The sequence below is a fragment of the Hippocampus zosterae genome, chromosome 18 (genome assembly GCF_025434085.1).
Source record: "Hippocampus zosterae strain Florida chromosome 18, ASM2543408v3, whole genome shotgun sequence".
Lineage (NCBI taxonomy): Eukaryota > Metazoa > Chordata > Actinopteri > Syngnathiformes > Syngnathidae > Hippocampus > Hippocampus zosterae.
Window position 1 is genome coordinate 7710280 of NC_067468.1, and position 20715 is coordinate 7730994.

Consider the following 20715-nt stretch of genomic DNA (forward strand, 5'->3'; position numbering starts at 1 on the left):
GGTACTGTTCTCTTTATGCATTCTGAGCGTCCTCCGGTGGAAACTTTGTGAATGACATCCATTCTTCACAAGACACCGCTTCGACAACATCCTAAGGTCGTTGTCGCATTTGAGCCTCAGTGATATCGACTTTCAGGTCTGTGACAGCAAATGTTTTCCAGTCATAGGAAAAAAATAACTAAGTGAAATGCAATGAAAATTTGGAGGACTCGCAATCCAAAACCAAGTTGAGTTCTTTAATTCCGTTTTTTTCTGTACAACAACTTGTGTGGACAGAAGTGATGTACAACCAGTTGTACAACAGCAAGTAAAACAAACACTACCAATGAGGAAAACCACATTTTCACCATTTTTTTCTCCGTTCAACAGTTCAAAATGGATAATACAAGTTTAACTCACAAACTCCGTATGTCATTTGATATTTAGATGCATCCCTAAAATGGACATGCAGGTGTATTTTGTTGAATTGTGAGAGCATTTTCAAATATGCGACATTAAACTTCCATCACATTTCTACATTTTTGATTGATATGTCTGTGGCAGGGTTTGTGATAGCGGCCATTTTAATGATATGGCAAACTAATCTGCCGCGTTTGCATGATTAAAAGAAAATCCATAGGTGGCAGTTAGGGTGTGTAAAAGTGTGTGAGTTGAGTATACAACGTAAAAAAAGTATCAACATGAGGCACAAATATTTGTTAGATTTTTTAGCTGCCTGTTTCACAAGAATTGTCTAACAATGAAAAGTGCTCACCGTGTTGGCATTTTCCAACATGGTAAATTGTTTTAATTTACAGACAAACTTTTCGTCTTTTATCTGCTTGCATGTCACCGGATTGACAAAAAGTACTAGTGCCACCTCTGGCTTATTAGTACGCCCTTAAATGGATTTGTCTGATATCAAGGATATCAGACAAATGAGCTTTCCATCCAGAACGGGAAAACAATGGGGGGTGAGGGGATAACCGAAACAAACTGGTCATATACAGTATTGTTAAATGCAAACAGCGTATATTCAACTCCCGAGAAGGTGAGGAAAAGAAGCAAGTTATAAGCAATTGTAAACACCAACATGGACTCACCAGTAGGGGGCGGGGGGCTCTCAGAAATGACAAGAATGCAACTTTTGTAACGACATGTAACAATTTTTTTCTACGCTTATCAGCGCTTCACTGCTCACAAATTCACCTAATTGTGTTTTCCTATTTCGATCCTGAGCGATCTGGTGCTCAATTCACTCATGTGCGAGTGTCTTGTTTGTGCCCTTTCGAACAGGCCCAAAGACTGCCACAAGATGGCGCCAAAGCTCTGGCTAAATAGAACTAGCACTTCATCCGTGCTGAAAAACGGCTGAAATCGCTGGAGCTTCCTTTTTGAGCAGCTGTCTATATTATATCGCCCCCAGGCGGCCAAGGCACACCAGGAGAAGCAAGCGCCACAAGGTGATGAAATGTAACCACAAAAAAAAAAAGAAAATGCGGGAAGAACGGCAATTCTCCACAAAAAAAAAGAGAATGCGGTAACAACGGAAATTCTTGTCATTTCGATGAGTTTTCAAAAGTACAATATGATAGAGGACAATTTTTCTCATTAAAATTACATTCATTTTTGTTGGGTCTTTTGGGGGGAGACTGGAACGGATTCATGGCATTTCCATTCGGTTCAATGGGGGAAACAATGATTAATGATACACATGTATGAGTTACAAACATGGTGACAGAGCAAACCGAACTTGCATCACAAGGCAACAATTTTATGTTCAAGTAATAGATCTTGGCAGAGACAATATTTGTGCATGGGGGAGGGAGCAAAATTTAACCTGGGTTGTTTGTGGCCATATACGAGTGGACACGCACTTTCAGTGGATCACATCATTTGTCAGCCATTTCATGGGAAGCTGAATGATGAAAGATAAATCTGAAATGTTATTGAAGTACACTTACATGTTAAACTAATCACACAGGCCAAACACTTTTACTTCACTAAAATGAATCCTTAAAAGTATTTGCCTCAGGGCTCAAACCGCTATCGGTGAGGGATTGCTGCATATGATGAGAGGGCCTTTCTCTTAACACGGACCAGGTGGCGCTGCTTTGAGTAATATCACATCCATTCATCCCCATATCTCTGTTTAGAAAGCAACAGGTGACTTGAGTTTGTTTAGCGTTGTAAAACGTCTCGTGGTCACGTCGGGAGAGTTTGTTAAAGTCTTGCACAGATGCTACCAGCTCCAAATGTTCTGCTGTGAACAAAGCAATGCTCATTTTGTCTCCATGTTGTTCTTTTCGGATGGGGACGAAGCAGCGCATGATGGTCCTCGTGATGTCGTCATTCATCTGTAAAATAAAACGCTTCCTCGCTCTGCTCAGTAACAGAGTCCAAATCAAATGGCCACTTTGGGGTCAACACTTTGGGCAACGTCGCCTCTTGTCGCTGGGTGGCCCATGCCCATCGGTCCGATCGGCCACTCTGAGTTGGGCTGAGCGGCTTCCAAAAAAGGCTGCTCGCTCGCTTGCTCGGCGTGCATCCTCTCGACTTTGAGATCCTATTTGCAACGTGCAGCGTGCGTTAAGACTTCTGCTCGGCTGGGGCGCTGGGCGTGGCCACGCTTTCTGGTTTGACAATCTGGTACGTGATCAAGTATTCTGGGTAAGCCTGGACAGCAACACAGACAAAATCCATTTTTCTTTTGGTAGAGTCCAAGTCTTGAAATATATATACCTGTGAGGACCAGCTTTCTAATTTTGTGGATGATTTTTTTTGCAGGTTAATTTGCATATTTGCAGTTTTTTTGTCTTATTTATGCCTCATTATTCACTGCAAAGTGTTGCTATGGTGCCAACTTGATACTAAGAAACTATGATGAAGTAAAAAGATGAGCTTCATTTAGTAAGGTCACAGCCGTGTCGGATTTCAGATCCAATGCATAGCGATGAGGTACTGCCTTGCTTATTTATTTTTTTAAATGTACCGTATTTCTGAACTATAATTCACCTCGGATTATAAGGTGCACCTTCAATAAATGGCCTATTTGAAAACAGTTTTCATATATATGGCGCACCGCATTATAAGACGCATGGAATAGAAGCCACATTAGTGGCTGTGGTTCCATTATGCATCCACTCGATGGAGCAACGCTAAAGGGAATACAATACAATACAGGTTTTTTATATTGAGCTTTCACAACCGCTGCAGCTGTAAGGAGACGCTTTACAGAACATTTAAAATACTACGTCCAAGAAATCTGAATAGTGATCCATATATAAGGCGCAATGGATTATATAATTTTTCTTTAGAGAAAATCGAATGTTTTTAGGTGTGCCTTATTATGCGGGAAAATACGGTAGAATTTCCATGCTGGACAACCCTCAGCCAAATTGTGCTTCATAAGCCCCCCAAAAATCTGAACTGTGTCACTTGAAGCATTACAAACCATTAAGGCGTGCATGTACACACCTGCTCTCCTCTGTAGATGACATACTCCGCATAGGCCAGCCCATTGACACTGGGCCGCCCAATGACCGAGTGATGTCCGGGCGGCGCGTGGGCCATCTTCATGGCACTAAATTGAAGAAAGGACTTCCCCAGCGTCACTCTGCAGAACAACATCTGCCTGAAAGGCAACAACACACAGGCCAAATGCGGTATTAGTACACACAATAGAAAAGTCCGCCTTGTCTTGTGACGGAGGAAGGTGAGGGAGATTTTCTTTACCTGTGACAAACGTAGCAGGAGCGATCTTTGTGTGTGGGACAACCCGTGCCTCCGCCTATCCCGTAAACATACTGGTTGCTTTTGGAGGAGTTCTCTGCGAAGTAGATGCCGGCGCCGAACATGCCCCCGATGTAGGCGTGGCGCTCGTCGAAGCCTTTGTGGATGATGGCGTTGATGAAGGGAGAACCTGGCAGGGGCAAGGAAAAGGGGGAGATGACGCTGTGAGGATCCATCTGACACCTAAAAGGCAATTCAACCAAGGACAGCAGCACAGTTCACTAGTGGCGAGCGTGTGTGAGGCTTGGGGATTGAATTGCAGCTATGGGTCTCACTAATAATTATTTTGGCCATGTCGCTTATTGATTCACCCCCCCGCCCCGAAGTTGGGGAACAGTCCACCGGCCCCCACGCGTCGTACCTGTGTGATTACTAGGGTGCCAGAAATTGGCATGTTGCAGTTCATTTCATTCCTTTACCATGAAAAAGCATGCGCTCGTTGTGGTGGTTGTGGTTTTCATCAACGATCTCCTTCTGTCTGTGCGAGTATCTCTCCCGTAACTTCTTGTTCACCACCTTCTGAATCTGCACGCACAAGCAGAAGCACGAGCAGGAATGAGAGGGTTAGCGTGGATTTTCCTGGAAGGGCGCCGCGCTTTGAAGTTGTTAATTGCAGTCAGCTAATGAAGGTGTCACCTTGATGATGTTGTACTGGCTGAAGACGCCGCCGGCGTTGCCGCCATCACGGTGCTCTCTGATGGTGCTCTGCAGCTGAGGACGCAATGAGGAGAAGACAATGAGAATGCTTGTTTTTTTCAACATATTAAAAAGGAGGATACATGGGGACCAAAAAAAAAACATGCTTATGAAGTGCAAATGCTTTTCTTTGTTTCTAAGCACCCTCATGTTTTCCTTTGGGGGACGGGCTGAAATGTCACCTGCATTTCGAATGAAAAGGCCAACACTGAACATTGAAGACTTCCTTTCAAAAGACTGACAAGTGAAGGGGCTGGCGTCAATTGATAAAAACAAAAAGAAAAACTTATTGTATTGTACACAAAAACCCCTGATGATTTTGGTTGCAATGTGGGAGTGGTACGTTATCTGGAGAGCATTCTAGGATGACTGGGACCAAAGCAAGGTCCAAAATGGTTGAAAGACTTTGTATAACTCGTCTCCCGAGTCATTCGCCACAATAAAAATGACAAGAAAAATTTGCAATTGCAATTTATCGTTGCCACAAAAGCTACAAATTAGCCTACCTTCTACTAGCATTACTAACGGTACTCTTTGTATTTTCCGGAGAGATTCTCCCCCCCACAGGTCAGTCTTGGTATTACGGGAGACAGCGCATTCGCAAAGAAAACTCACAATTGCCAATGAAGATACAGTGTCATCAGCTACTGAAAAAATGCAGAGTGTGAGGTTGAGCTGCATTCGTATGTTCCAAATTGTTGTCTGTGTGCTTACTTCTTCCTCCACCGACTGGAACTCCTTGTCGTCCGGGGCCAGGTCGACAAGCACGGTGCCTTGGCTGGAGCAGTGGAACGTCAGGTACGGGTTGGCACCTGCAAACGCAGCGTAGGGCCGTTTAAATGTCTCCAGCTTTTGTAAATGCGACATTTTTTTTCTCCCAATTGTAATGTAATATTAAGTGGCTCATTGCATGAATGGAATCGTTGTTCTTTCTTCAATCACCGACATCGAGTTGTACTGTATTTACTTCTGATGCAATGTCGGCCTGATATTAGTTACACGTCTTAAGCGCCGACAGGCAAATGAGCACCTGAATGTTTTTTGTTGTTTTTTTTCCCCTCACCTTGCTGACCTCCCAGCAGCCGCTCGATGCCCTTGATGAGTTTGTGTCTGTGCCCGTAAGCGTTGATCCCAATCTCCTTTAGCTCCTCGTGGCCCATGTCTGCCAGCACGTCCAGCGAGATCTGCTCGGACAGCACAAAGAAATCTTGAAATCCAACATGCTTTGCACATGTACTGTAGAATGCTACACAGACACCCAAATAAGTATGTATGGTAAAATGCCACAATGAAATTCAACAGACAGTTTGAATATGGATACACAATTTTCTTTTTTCAAAAACACGTCCAGGACAATTGTGCAAGAACCCTTTATCTTCTTTATCTACGGTTTTATCTTCTCATAAGGACGGCAATGCAGTCAGGTAGAATGAAAGGTCTGAGTGTATGACTTCAAGAAAACTTGGGAGATGTCTTCTCTTGTCTTTTTTATGCATTTTTTAAAATATGCTGTACCCTTGTTTTAATTTTTTTTTTAATATGCTGTACTCTTGTTAATGATAGGCTCTGAGCTATGATCCGACAAACATGTGGCCACGCAGCGGCAAGAACTCATCTACAAGCGAGTGGGTAGATCATTGACTCGGGCAATTGGGAGTCTGAATGCGGAGACAATGGCTGACGAATTTTCATGGGAGTCAGTTCAGCGCGGCGTGCTGGAAAGGTTAATGAATGCACGGCGCTCATGGAGCCACAACGATCAAAGCCAGAGCGGTGAAGTTGGCAAGTTTGTTCAGCGGGAAGAGCAGTGGGCGGCGAGTGAACTCTCCAATTTAAATTGCAACCTTAATCTACTCTGATCGGGGTCGCTGTCATCGATGTTTGCCGGGGGGCGTGAAGCAGCTGAATGCACTGGAGAAAAACCGAAGAAGTCATTTGGATGCGGAGGCGGCAGACAGCATCCAAAGAAAATCGTCTCAAGAAAATCTCTCTCTTTCTCCCTCCCTCCCGAAAATCCGATGCGCCTAATATAAAGTGATTTTAACGCTCTGTATATTCCCCATTGAGTTGTTTCCCTGTTAGTGTTCCTATGCCATCGAGTGGTGATTATTCGCAGGAACCACTTATAAACCTAGAAGGGAGGTTGCCCAACACGAATTGACATGTGCATTTGCCTACTTCGTTAGCTCCGCGCAGTCATTACGAAACGAAGACAATACCAAAAGCACAGTTAACTGCTGACTAAACGAAGGAAGAAGGAGACTTCAAAGGATATTTGATCGGCCCCATCGGCAAGCTCTGCAGAAGCCTGATATCGATCCTGTTCATTTGAATCCGGTGTGTTGCAACAGGGAGAAGTAGAAAACATGCAGGACAGTGGGACCGCCGGGAAAGGAGTTTGACACTTATGGTGTAAACAATTGACCCATTTTCCCCATGTCAATCAACGACGACGAGAATCAGTGTGATGTAAAAGCATATGAAACGATCAGATATACAGTGTGAGTAGTTGTTTATGGTGCAAAATATCTATTTTTTTCGCTCCAAACACAGACAACGCTCTCCTCCATCTCACCACTCAGAATACCAATGCAGACCTGCTTCCCTTCATGGGAATTAGGAGAAATACAGAGGCTGCATATGGCATCCACTCCCAATTTTGGTGCTTGGACTTTAGCCAGCAGTCGCTTTCAATTTGACTTTCTGCCTCACTCTCTTTTTTTTCCCTCTGTCTGTCTGCTTCCTTCTCACTCCTTTGTCTCCCTGCTTACCTTGTCTTCAAATTCTTACTATGGATCCGTTTTTCCCTTCGCTTTTGCACTCTATTCTCCCGACCAACTCTTCACATAATCTTTCGGGAAGCCAAGTAAGCATTACCTGTTCTCGCTGGAAAACGTCTCTGAGGTGCTCCAGTCCGAGACTTTTTAAGAACTGGTTGATGGTCATATCCAGTAGAGCTGGAAAAGGTCGAGAGAGATGTCAGAAAGATGATGGATACATTCAAAAGCCCCGCCCCCCCCTCCAAACTTCGGCCCACGCGTGCTTCTGTATTCGTACTCTCTGCTTCCTTCCTGTCTGAGCCGCATGCGCCGTCCGCCGTCCCAGCGGCGCCGCCCACCGCGATGTCCCCGAGGGGCGCCGTCAGGTTGTCGATGCTGCTGGCGGCCGACAGGCAAGAAGATGGTGACGGCGAGGGAGAGATGACCACGCCCCCCGTGGCGCCTGCCGTCACCACACTGGCGCTCACCTGGAAGTGGGAATGGCAGGATTTGGGTTGTGGAAATCCCAAAATGTGAAGTACGTTTTTCTCTTTTGAGAAGACAAAAACTACGTGCCCTCTTTTCACCTCTTCTAAACGTGAAGAAAAACTACATTGAGTGCAACACACTCAATAGCACAGGTGGAAATCAGCTGTCATTTGCAGGTGCTTCACGAGCTAACAAGATGTCAAGTACGAGTTACGTCATGAACCCTGAGCCATTCACAACGAACAGGGTTCTTGCTTTGTCAAAGTACACTTTCCAGATCCTGGCAGAGTGTTGACAAGGAAAAAAAAATGCACCGACAGATGTGATCTTTTGCCAATGGTTGCGTTCTGTCAAATGATAGTTCAAGATCAACATGGCTCTTGTTTGGAAGTTGTCCATCCCCGATCAAAGATAACACTCACCACTGTGGCCTGTGGTTTCAGACAGCTGGGCAGCGCGTCTGGAGGCATGGCATCGATCAGCAGCGCTCTGATGTCATCGGCCTATAACAGAAAGATTTAGTTGATGGTAAATTTACGATGAACAAACAGTTCATGACATATATGTGTGTGTGTGTATATATGTATATACACACACACACATATATATAGGCTATCACAGATGACTTTGAACATAAAATTGTGATGACTCTTTTTCTTTTCCTTTTTACAATTTTTACTTAACTTTGCTTTTGTCAATTTATTATTGTATTATATATTTTATATGTTCAATAAACAAACAAAAAAAACAAACAAACTTTGGGTGAGTGACAGACAACACGTTTTTTCTTTTAATGTGGGCGAGGTGATCGAGCAGCACATCTTCAAAAAGATTCTGCGGCGTTCGTTTCCTTCATACAGTGCGCGAGAAGAGGCGAAAGTTGGAATTGGACAACTCTCCACCGTTTGACAATGATGATGTGCTTGCTTGCTTTTGCCTTAAGCATCCGACGGTTGCTGGCCATGAACGATCATCATGCTGCAGCAATCTCCCTATTCACCCAACCAGGTTCTGTGTAATATTTTTCCGCAGCTTTCCCAATCTCACAGACGTCACCAAGGGGCCAGCTTTTGTAGATGAGGACGCCATCGAGATGGCTGTGACAACAGAGTTGCAAAAGGTCATGGAAGAACTCTCCCACGAAGACTGAGAGAGCGCTTTCGACTCCCGGGGATTTACTTCAAAGGACAAACCTTGTAGCTTGATTTCATCTTCATTCATTTCATCTTTTGTGCCATCACTCCTTTCTGGCTCACCAACACGCATCACTAAAGTCAGTAAGCTGACAGAAGCGTGCCAAAAGATGGCATGCTATGGATCGCAAAATGGTACGGGGCTCAAGAAAGTTTCGTACTGTTGCCAAGTCCAGCGGCGTCTGTCCTTCTTGGTTCTTCATGGTGGGATCAGCTCCATGGGCCAAAAGCAGGGCGCAGAGTTGCGTCCGCCCCTTCTGCGCTGCCTCGTGGAGTGGCGTGAATGCCCATTTGTCGGTGGCGTTGACGCAGGTGTGGTACTTGATGAGAAGGGCGGCTATGTCCACATGCTAGATGTGATCCCGATGGAGAAGACAGAGAAGACAGATGTGGATTAGAAGCAGCCGATAGGGAATGAAATAGATGGAAGTCGAAGGGAATACTCTGGCGACTGGACCTACTCTGTTAATTCATTCCGTGACCCTGCACGTAACTAAGAAAAATATTGCCTCATATCATCTTTCACCAACTGCCAACTCATCTCGCTTGCTGGTGCCACTATGCGCTCAGGAGTCTTGTTGCCAAAAGCACAATGTAGCCTCCCACTGAGAAAGCAGCGGGAGTTGCTAAATCGAGTGTTTGTGGGTCTCTTTGAGAACACACAGATATCCGACCGTTCATTCAACGTGTGCTTCAAGACTCTTTTTATCAGAACAATGGCGCTGAGGACTCCAGGAAGAAAACTATGATGATAATTATTTTGTTCCCTTTCGACGCTTTGTGCTGTGAAGAATTGAAAAGACTTTGTGGGCACACGTGTTGTTGGAGCTCTTACCCCATATGAAGCGGCATTGTGCAAAGGTATCAGACCGCCTTTGTCCTGTGCATTCACGTCAGCTCCGTGCTCCAGCAGATACTCTGCCACCTCTAGGTTGTTGTAGCCAGCTAGACGGTACAGAGGGAAGACGGAAAAAAAAAGAAAAACGTCAGACGTCTACATGCAGTCAGCCATTCGGAAACAAGAGAAACCATGTCAGCTGCGCCACAGACACGTGAAGAGAAACAAACTAAAAGTGCAGCTGCTGTGAAATGCACTCTATCAACAAAGTTGGATGGTATTGTATTGATATAAATCTTCAAATTTAAGATAAGATAAGATATCCTTTATTTGTCCCACACTGGGGAAATTTACAATTTAGCGTACAATCGGGCAAGCAAAGTTTAGAACAATCCAGCCGGATTATTTGGAGAACAATCTGAAAGAGTACGCATTTCGATGTCTGACTCTGGCTACTCGTTGTCATATGAGGCGTAAATCTGTGGCATCATGTCACTACATGTCAGCTTGCAATAATAATAACAACAACAACTACGACAGGAAGTTGAGCTACACCCACACAGACCTCCACTATCTGGAACGTCATGGAAATGGGTGTTGAGAACACATTCAGACAGAGATTCTCCAATCCCAGTAAGATCACATTTCATTTGACACACAGTATATGTTGCAGTTCCACCACTGTAAATCACGATACACCAGCCGGCTCTGCATATATGGACTTCTTTACAGGTTTACGCGGGTAATCGTGAAAACCATCCTTTTCGTCACGACGGGAGCGTGCATTGCAAATGGATCGACAAGTTCTTGTGCCCATAAGATGCTGAAAAAAAGTGGCGGCGCTCAAGATAACTTGGAGATTCCGCATTGATTGTCTATGTGCGTCGCTTAGAGCGCGCAGCCTTTCTGGTAATAGGTTTATGCGCGCCCAAAAGGACACCGCTATCACTCCCTTTGAGCACACTTACCAGCCACATTAGCCACAACCGGCAATGGTTTCCAATATGAGGGATGTGCCAGAAAATCTACCATGACAAAGAGTAATATGACATTTTGAGACCGTCATGACAGTTTTTGATTCAGCTACCTCCCCTTTTGAGATTTCCGTTTGTACCTGGTCATACTCAGGTTGTTTTGAATATTTTAGTTACTTTTTGTCATGGCCAGAACATTATTGAAGTGATTTTAACCATGGGAATGAGCAACTGTTCACAGATGAAAATCGATACTTTGAGCCATGCGAACTACACTCAACTCCTCATCTGGCCATCAACATCGTCAAAACACAGATTGGATTCGAGGCTGACTAAATTGATTGTTACCGGCAAGGTGCAGAGGAGTTGAGTTTCGTCCCTGCGTGTCCCGACAGTTGATGTTGTCTGGGCTACATAACTTCTGCACTCTAGCCAGGCAGCCCTTCTTGGCGGCATCCAGCAAGGCCGCATCGCCTCTCAGGAGGTCCTGGATGTCTGTGTCGCCGTCCTTCACCAGATCCAGGGGCGTGTTTCCATCTCGGTTCTTTTTGCTGGGGTCTGCGCCGTGCTGTGGACAGAATACAGCAACTCAATGAAAAGACAAATGGATGCCTACATTGGGCTAGGGATAACATGAGGGTTGAGAATTATCCACAAGCGACAGCAAACATTTCTTTCACTCAAATATCTCTGCATGTGACGCTTTGAATGCACTATTTTTATGTACACTTTCAAATCTGCTCATTAAATCTGATGTTATAGGACTGCTCCCTTGGGGATGTGCGTCTGGCCGTAAAATGTTAGTATATGAATACATTATTTATTTATTTATTTTTCTCATCTGTGTTACAATGTTTTTGCTCGACTTTCCGCGGTTGCTTTTATGCTAATTTAGCACTCACAGATATTGATTCTTTGAGGAAAAGGAGATTATAAAAAGCAGGGAAGCAATCATAGATATAATGATTGAGGGTGGCTGAGAAGAAAAACGTCAAGGATTCATTCTACAGAGGTGTGCGCGTGCGCGTGTGCGTGTGTGTGTGCGTGCGTGCATGCGTGCGTGTGTGTGTGTGCGTGTGTTGTGTGCGTGTGTGCGTGCGTGCGTGCGTGCGTGCGTGCTCTGGTGCTTAGTCGAAATGAGGCAGCTGATGTCATTTAAAAAGTAGAATTCATGTGGTAAACTGCCACCCACAATGGACCAGAAAGCTAACATAATCTTATCAGCATAAGTGAGGACTTGTCTCCTAAGAAAATAAAAAAATGTGACATTTATCACTGAGACTCCTTTTAGAGGTATATTTTTTTCTTTTACTGGTTATTTGAATATCCTTTGTTATCCCGCATTGAATGGCATTACAGTAGATGCTTAAAGGCTATCGATGTTGCGGATCGTCTTTCTGTTCTGCTTGCTTTTCACCAAGCGCTTCAAGTTCAAGGACAAATGAAGCATGTCCAAAACAACACGTCTTGAGGCACAACATTTCCTGTTGTGACACGGAATGTATGCCCATGTAAGCCCCGCCTCCATCCCACTGCTTGAATTCTTTTGCTCTAATAGTTTGTGCAGCTCCATATAGTAACATTGAAGTGGCGATGTACGCTTGTCTGGAGCTCATTCCGAAAGCAACAAAACAAAAAAAACATTCAAATGAGGAACTGTAACACTTGTTTGCATTACTCATTTAGACTGATCTGAGAGCCGGAGCATCACACAACAGGCGAGGATCAGCAAGCAGAAGCAAAACAGTGTGCCATTTGAAATAACATTCTAATGATTCATGTTCTTTTTAATTGATGAAATGTCAGAAAACGCACAAATTAACCCCCCGGCGGTGCAAAAGAAACTGACGCCTCAAACTGCGTTTTCTTGTTTTGATTCACGACTTTGAAAGGGTTTGAAAAGCACTACTTGAGGTTATCTTTTTGTAAAATGTGTTTGTTCTGCCAACATATAAGACAGAGCTGAGACAGAAAGAGTGTTAATATAGTAATGGTAAGTTTGCTTTTAATGTACCTTGAGCAGCAGTTTACAGATCTCATATTTGCCCTTGGCAGCAGCTTCGTGCAGCGGAGAGAACTTCCAAAGGTCGGCCACATTGACCGAGGCGCCGTGTCTGACCAGCAGCTCGGCGACCTCGTAGTGACCGTACGAGCAGGCGTTATGGAGGGGAACTAAACCGCTGGGGGGGAAAGAGAGGCATTATTGAGCTCCTGCCTATTTGCAGCGATGATCTCATCGGTAGCAATGGCTGCAACGGTGTCAGCAATGTTTATATTTAGGATTTAGTGTCGGACCCTTTGTCCTTGGCGTGAACGTCGGCCCCGTGGTGTAACAGGTACTCCACCACCTGCACTCTGTTGTAGCCGGCCGCAAAGTGAAGAGGAGTGGAGTGCCGCCCCTCCAGATCTCTGCAGTTCACATTCTGAGCCGTGCACAGTGACTGCAGGGAAAAAGGCAAGTGGGACATAGGTTGTGTTTTTTTCACCTGTGCAACAAATGATGATTTTTTTTTTCTTTTAAAACAAGGATTCAAGAGCTGGATGGTTCGGTGCAGCACCCCCTGACTTCGGACACCGGGGACTGTTGGCTCAAAACCCGGTCTGGGTGGACAGTAGCAAGCAGTCGGGCAAGACTGACAATTTTGTGGCTGGGTTGCGTCAGGAAAGGCATGCAGCGTAAAAACTGTGCCAGACATACATGCTAAGAAATTAAATGACAAAAAAAGATCCGCAACGACACTACACACACAAGCACATTACCTTGACGGTGTCCAGGTCTCCGGCTTTAGCAGCTTCTAGAAGTCTGTAGTCCACGTCTGAGTTTCTGACTGGCACATTTTCTACAAAGATGAACAAAAGACAAATCATTTGCATACACTTGTAAACCTTGTGACAGAAGAATAACAAGTCATGACCTTCCGGCTTTTCTCCGACTGGAATTGGGAATGGCATGTCAACCAAAACACAATAATGGCAGCATACCATTGAGTATCTGTTGAACAGCCTCATTCCCCATCTGAGCAGCAGTGAAGCCCTGCAGCGACACAAGCGAGGCGTCTGCCCCGTATCCAAGCAACAGCCGGCAGGTCTGCAGATGGCCCGCCAGCGACGCGCGGTGCAATGCTGTCTGACCCAGCGTGTCAAGAGCGTTCACCTGCCAAAAACCTCGGAGTTATGATTCTCGAGGAACCTTGATCAGCATACTAAAGAGCACTAACACAACAAAATGTTGGATATTGTGTGCGCCGGTTACCAGGATTAGACATGAAATAGTCAACATAGCCAACACTTTCTAATGGCCGTGTCTGAAACGGCCAAGTCTGTAGTCTTGGTGAATGACAAAGCTAGCAGCCGCCCTTAAAGAATTCTCATGCTGCAGGCATGCAACCAAAAAACTAAATAAACCCAATTCTAATATTAATTTTAAGTGGATTGAGACTTGCAAAGGTCAAGAGACATTTACCAACTCTATAAAAGGTGCAAGTAAATGGAATAGAAGTGTCACATTAACAGACCTTGGCGCCATGTTTCTGCAGCACCTCCATGATGTCATTATGAGCGCGCTCTGCAGCCACGTGGAGAGGTGTCATGAAGCTACGAGAAAAGTAAGAGGGAGGGACAAAAATCAAAAATGGGTTTAATGCTGTTGTCGGAGCAATAATAATATTCAAATTGAAATGATCGGAGATGTATCCTGCCTTTCTTTCCTCAAATTACAAAAAAAAAGCTCCCGAATACCTTAGTAGAATGACTGTAACCTGCCCACAGATGAAGATTTGCACCACGATTAAGGTGTTTGAGGTTGTTCGAGCCACAGGTTCTAATGTACATTTCTGCCACTGCTTTGTGAGCTCATCCTATTTCCTCTACGCTCACAAACATATTCCAGTTGCAATGCCATTTGCATTCAGGTAGTTATTGGACACCACAGACCTGGTGGCTGACTCCTTACTTTTGGTTAAGTCTGTATTTTTGTTTTTCTTATTAGCATCATCATCAACATCAAATAATTTGTGTAATTGTGCTTCACTTACTCTTTATTCTTCTCGTTGACATTGGCTCCCTTTCTCAGCAACAACTCTGTCACCTGTTTCCTCTTGGGGTGTGGCGATGCTACTGCACAATGCTAAAAATAAATAAATAAATAAATAAATAAAATGAACACACACACACACACACGTGAACATCCCGGCAGTGCTATTAAGATCAGCGGGTGCAGGGCAATCGCTGCGGGTCTTACCAGCGCCGTCTCGTGTGTGTTAGGGTGTTTGAAGTTGATGATCTCCAGCGCCAGGCTCCTCTTCGCCTTGGCCATGTCGGCTTCCCGAGCGGCTTGAAGCAGTGAGTGGCCCTTAAACTCATCTACACAGAACACAGAAGATGTCAGCCGAAATGAAAACTGCGAAGGTAACTGCGAACAACTAGTTTCTTGCAATGAACACTGTGCAGAGGGCTCCAAAATTGAGAAACGCCACATAATAAGCCTGTAATGGGCAGCATTTTTCACAGCCCCGCTTTGTTCAGCGGAGAGATCAGTGCTGTTGAACGGTCTGCGGCTGGATGAGGAGCCGACGATGAGAAGAAAGGAGCGTTAGCGCGGAGCGCCGATGCGGATTTGGAACTCGCAGTCGCGGCTTGGAGTTTGAAGCGGATTACGTGGGACAGCACAAGTGAAGTAATCTCTTTTTGTCAATGGATGCTACAGCTTCGTGTTTGCTTTCAAAACTTAGCTTATAGCAGACGTGTGCACATTTTCAGCATGACGTCTCTGACCCACTGGTGAAAGGATACTTTGATCCTCTCCTCTTTCATCTATAACTGCTTCAGACAACAAAGTGTATGCAGAAAAGTGGTGAAGATTGCACGACTGTCTGTGTCCTATGTGTTGTGTTGTGTTATTTTTGTTATTTTGACTTCAAAATGGCGCCGCGAGAGTGGCCGCTTTTCCAGCAGCTCCTATATTTTGTTGTTCTACTTGTTCCTTTCATAACTTTGCTGCTGTGAATTGGGAATTTCTCCATTGCGAGACTAATAAAGGTTTATTATAAGAATATCGAGGTGGTGGTGGTTGTGGTGTGTGGGGTGGGGCCGGTAAGCGGAGCTCAAGCTAAACTACAAAAACTGTATTTCTACATTGCAGGGTATTGAGCTCTCACAAATATGAATTCCAAGTTTTGTGTGCCAGCCAGCGGCAAAAGCTGAAACACGCAGTCATCCCCAAGGCTCCAAAAACATTACGATTGAGCATTAAAAAAAAAGTTAAGCTTAGATAAACCCACACAACCAATCGAAAAAAAGAAAGAAAGAAAACACATTACATTTTAAGGTGTCTCTGAGCTCTTGTATGTTGACTGAAAATGGCCAGAACAGTCTCATAGTTAAATCCTCGCCAGTACTCAGTCCTTATTTGTCAGAACAAATGCAAACAAATTTGTCCACTCACATGAGAGCCTCTCCTTGAGCTCAGGGGTGGGCGCCATGTCCACGGAGCTCTTGCTGTGACAGTTGAGCAGTGTGGGGTCGGCACCGTGGCTCAGAAGCAGGGAGCAGACCTCAATGCGGTTTTTGGATGCCGCCTCGTGCAGCGGGGTGAACTGCCACAGGTCCATGGCGTTCACGCAGGCCCCGTGCTGCAAGGAAACACAGACGGGTTTGAAGAATGCGACCTGTGAGTTTGTGTGAATCATGTGTAAGACGATAAATCCTATATACTATAAATAAAGCCTTGGGAGCTTTCTCCATCGAATGAGTGTTCATGTCACCTTCAGCAGCAGCTCGGTAACTTCATAGTGTCCATAGGAGCAGGCGTTATGAAGCGGCACGAGACCACTGAAACACATAAATGGAAAATACTGGATACTGTAATGTATTTGTAATCTGATGACTCTGGAGAAGCTTGACAAAATCATGTCAGCAATAACACACCAATTCTGCCATACAATTTATTAAATGAAACGAACCGCTGAGACACGGTGTGTAAGTGATACGCGGACTTTCAAAATGTGTGTGACGAAATCACTCAGCCAAGTAAATAGCGCAATGGGCAACATATTTTGCGGAAAATCAGATGAATAAACCAAAGTAGCAGGGCTTATTTTATTATGGGCTTTTCGGCTCCATGACTTGAAGCAGAGTTAACTAAACGTGTCTGCGGAATAATGCCAAGTCTTAAAATTAACGTTGTCTGACCATTAGCATTAAAGAGTTTGTGCAACGTTTGTGCACCTTTTAAGTCACACAAATACTGATACGAGTGCTTAGCAACCCCCACGAGATGGTCATTGATGGTTTATTCTAAGATAGTGTACCATGTGCATGACGTGGAAAGTTTCAAGTATTTTTAATTTATTTATTTTGAATAATTTGTTGCTTTAAATAGATTTGGCATGCTGTGGCTCAAAGTACAAACTTTGAGGAAGTAAAAAAATGATAAATGGCAAAAATAATAACAAATAAAGAAATAAATTAATACATGGGCTTCATTAATTATTTTTTGAGCGTGTCCTTCCATTTTAATATCATGAGTACATCTACACTGCTTTGTTTGATTTGTACAACATACCCCTTGTCCTTGGCGTGAACGTCTGCTCCGTGCTGTAGTAACAGCTGAACTATCCTCACCCTGTTGTATCCTGCTGCTAGGTGGAGTGGAGTGGACTGGGGAGGGGGGGGGGGGGGGACAAAGAGGGCAAAGGTGAGTGGAGGAGGCAGCTTGAGACACGTAAGGACATAAAGAAGAGGCAAATGTTAACTGCCGCGTGACGGCTTCGGGTCCTGGGTTCAAGAGCGTTGCTTAGCCAGGTGTTTTCTCATGGCAAACATCTGCATTTGGGGAAGTTAGTGTTTCGTGCCCGAACCAGACTGCGGTGATAAAGAATAGACTTCCGCCATTAAAAAAAATGATGAAAAGCTGGGGTAAGAAATGCTTTAAGAGGGCATACAGATGAGACACTTCACTTTGTTGTGCATTGTCTCACTAAAGGCCATTATTGCCCAAAGATGGACAATTACGCCCCAAAAATAAAATAAATAAAAAATAAAAATCAAGAATTCATTCAAATTAAAAAGTGATGACGTAAAAATACATTTCACAGCTGCGCTCAAACTAAAATCTTGAGTGACAAGTCAATTATTCATTACACTTTGCTTCTGTGATGAAAAGTATGACTCTTATCTTGAAAACCCCACAGAGATAAACTCATATCTCAAAGAACTATTGGATTTTTACTCACACATTGTCTAAAAATAAAGGTGCCATTAAAATGACTAGATGAGGGCTATGCACTAACACTGGATGGTAAATTCAGCCATTTTGTTTTGATAGAACCTGGTCCACTGCGATTGGCTGGCAACCGGTTCAGGGTGTCCCCCGCCTACTGCCAGAGGACAACTGGGATAGGTTCCAGCACACACACCCCCGCGACCCTTGTGAGGATATGCGAATCGGAAAATGGAATTGATGCAACCTGGTCCAAGTGGGCATTTGAAGTTTGATGACAAATATTTATAGGAAATCTTGTAACCTGCATCGTGTTTCGTTTAGGAAGCCCGTGAGGCAGAGTTGAGGCCAAGGCTTTTATGTACAAGATGTGACACAAGCATTCGTAAGGAGCAGGACATGCGAGTCATCATCCTCATTGTAAATGCAGCGTCATTTGCGTGTGTGCGAGTGCGCGCGAGTGTGCGCGTGGGTGGGTGCGTGCCTTCCTGCCCGTGTCCTTATCGGCACACTAAGCTCGTACAAATGTGTGTAAAGATTGAATCAGATTCGGAGTGGGTACATCTTTCCGTGTTATCTCCCAGTAACACGGATGTACTGTTGCATCACGGCAATGTCAGAATGAGGAATTGAAGTCAATCTTGTCTTGCGCATGTTTTCAATGAATGTGGATGAGCTGCCTTGTAGTCCCGTAGTCTATATTTTGATTTTCTCCACAGCAAGAAGCTTTTATACTTGTGCTTGGCAAAGGCAAATTGCAGAGCAGGATTGGGACTGTATGTGTGTGTTTCGTTTATATATACCGGTAAGCCAAACAAACATTTTAGCCACTACAACAATGAAGCTGGCAAGGTTAAGGTCAGCTCAAGCTGTTTACACATGATGAGACCGCATTATTTGCTCTCATCTTGCAATAACAGATGTAACATCCAGAGAGAGATTTGTGAAACACGTGGACAGAAAATAAAATATGCCAGGAAAATCTGGAATAGGAGATGAGAGGAAGGAACCCTGTCTGAATGTCTATTAGGTCTGAACAGATATTTTGAATAGCGACAGATCGCATTTTCCTACTGGCACTTTCTTTTTGGGCTTGCTGTGTGGCGGGGAGAAAGGCTTCAAATGCAGACTGTGAACAAAGGCAATCAAAAGGACACCTTCTCTGGGCTGGTTTTAATCATCTAAAAGCTTTTGTGTAGGCAGTCATGGGTGGAGGAGGGCGAGCACATACCGTGAGAGAACTTACGGCAGCAGGGGAAACGACGTGAACGGTAAGCATCAGGCCAAACGGAATACACTCCTTTCTTTTTCAGCCTTTCTGTGTGAAACTATCCATTTGAAGTCCTTCTCAACAGAAACGTGCATGCAGACGTGATGACTCACACCAGCATTGAAAAAGAAGTTGAAGAATTCCAAGAGAGTGACTGAAAATGGCAGTTACCCAAAACATGAAAATCAAAACAGTGTCACTTCCTGCTTTGTTGTGCCACGGCATTGTTCTTCCTCTCCCTTGCCATTGGCTCCGTTAAATGCACCTGTCAACACGTCCTCAGGACAACAATGACTGCTTGCTTAGCTTTCAGCACTTGCCCAAACAATGCGATGTGATAATATCTTGGAGAGAGAATAATCGTTGGCTTACTTGTGTTCTTGCGTCGAAGTAGGATTACAATACATCATCGTGTGTGATGTCAAGCAACAATTCCAGGAGGTAAAACAAACCCATCTGATTATTTCCCCCCAAATGAATACTTGATATCCATTTTCTGAACCGCTTTATCCTCACAAGGGTCGCGGGGGCTGCTGGATCCATCCCAGCCATCTTCTGGCAGTAGACGGGGGACACCCTGAACCAGCCAATCGCAGGGCACAGAGAGACAAACAACCATCCGCGCTCACACTCACGCCAAGGGGCAATTTTGAGTGTTCAATCAGCCTGCCATGCATGTTTTTGGAATGCGGAAGGAAACCTGAGTACCCGGACAAAACCCACACAGGCCCGGGGAGAACATGCAAACGCCACACAAGCAGGCCAGAGCCGGAACCGAACTCTGCACCTCTGCATTGTGAGGCGGAAGTGCTAACCAGTCAAGAAAACAAAACCATTTCGTATAATACATCTGATATTGCAATGCAGATTAATTTATTGTTTGTTTGAATAAAACTCCACACAGGGAGGCCGACGTGCTAACCACTGGATCAAAGGGGCTGCCCACATGGGGAACAACCAGTGAATATAACAATTTCGATGAACCACGGACAAGAACGGTTGCACCAACACGCAGAGATTTAATTAAATTCACCCGGCGTGAAAGCTAATAGGAAAAATAGTTAGATGTAAAGTGATAATTTAAAACATGTATTACTTAACTGATTACCGTGTAATATTTATGCCGCCATTAATCAAGGAACTTTGTCTGATGCTCACTCCTCGTCTGTGGATGGCAACAGCGGATGGCAACAGCCGGACATTTTTGCCGTATGTTTGACACCACTGGTTTAGACCAAGCAGTGGTCCAATTCAATCTAAATATATGAAACGCTTAATCTGGGTTACTGCAGCGTCCTTTTTTCTCTCGCTTCCAGCCATTCAACTTGAACATCCCCCATTTTCCAAACCCTTTCCCACAGAATGATTGACACGCAAAGCGCTTTTTCGTGACAAACAAAGAACACTGTCAGTCGGCATGGCACTCTTTGGAAGATAAGCGCTCGTAATTAGCATTTGAACATGTCTTCAAGCACAACGATCTTCGGTTACTTTTGTCTACCTGGC

The 20715-nt window shown here is 44.5% G+C and overlaps 1 protein-coding gene across 2 annotated transcripts in view; it reads right to left on the reverse strand.

The window, feature by feature from the left end:
* Positions 1-215: 215 nt before the first annotated feature.
* The window catches only part of tnksa (tankyrase, TRF1-interacting ankyrin-related ADP-ribose polymerase a), a 44203-nt gene continuing 23703 nt past the window's right edge, over positions 216-20715 (reverse strand). For both annotated transcript variants that reach the window (XM_052051233.1, XM_052051234.1), the window contains 23 exons: positions 17283-17377; positions 16483-16549; positions 16164-16350; positions 14961-15082; positions 14755-14846; positions 14236-14314; positions 13703-13874; positions 13481-13560; positions 13016-13161; positions 12735-12900; positions 11069-11288; positions 9744-9853; positions 9070-9258; positions 8138-8218; positions 7525-7714; positions 7345-7424; positions 5531-5651; positions 5182-5279; positions 4408-4482; positions 4191-4296; positions 3715-3901; positions 3457-3613; positions 216-2655 (listed from right to left, as the gene is read on the reverse strand). In XM_052051233.1, the coding sequence (XP_051907193.1) occupies positions 2569-2655; positions 3457-3613; positions 3715-3901; positions 4191-4296; positions 4408-4482; positions 5182-5279; positions 5531-5651; positions 7345-7424; positions 7525-7714; positions 8138-8218; positions 9070-9258; positions 9744-9853; positions 11069-11288; positions 12735-12900; positions 13016-13161; positions 13481-13560; positions 13703-13874; positions 14236-14314; positions 14755-14846; positions 14961-15082; positions 16164-16350; positions 16483-16549; positions 17283-17377 (2907 nt within the window). In that variant the 3' untranslated portion in view covers positions 216-2568. The remainder of the gene's footprint in view (positions 2656-3456; positions 3614-3714; positions 3902-4190; positions 4297-4407; positions 4483-5181; positions 5280-5530; positions 5652-7344; positions 7425-7524; positions 7715-8137; positions 8219-9069; positions 9259-9743; positions 9854-11068; positions 11289-12734; positions 12901-13015; positions 13162-13480; positions 13561-13702; positions 13875-14235; positions 14315-14754; positions 14847-14960; positions 15083-16163; positions 16351-16482; positions 16550-17282; positions 17378-20715) is intronic.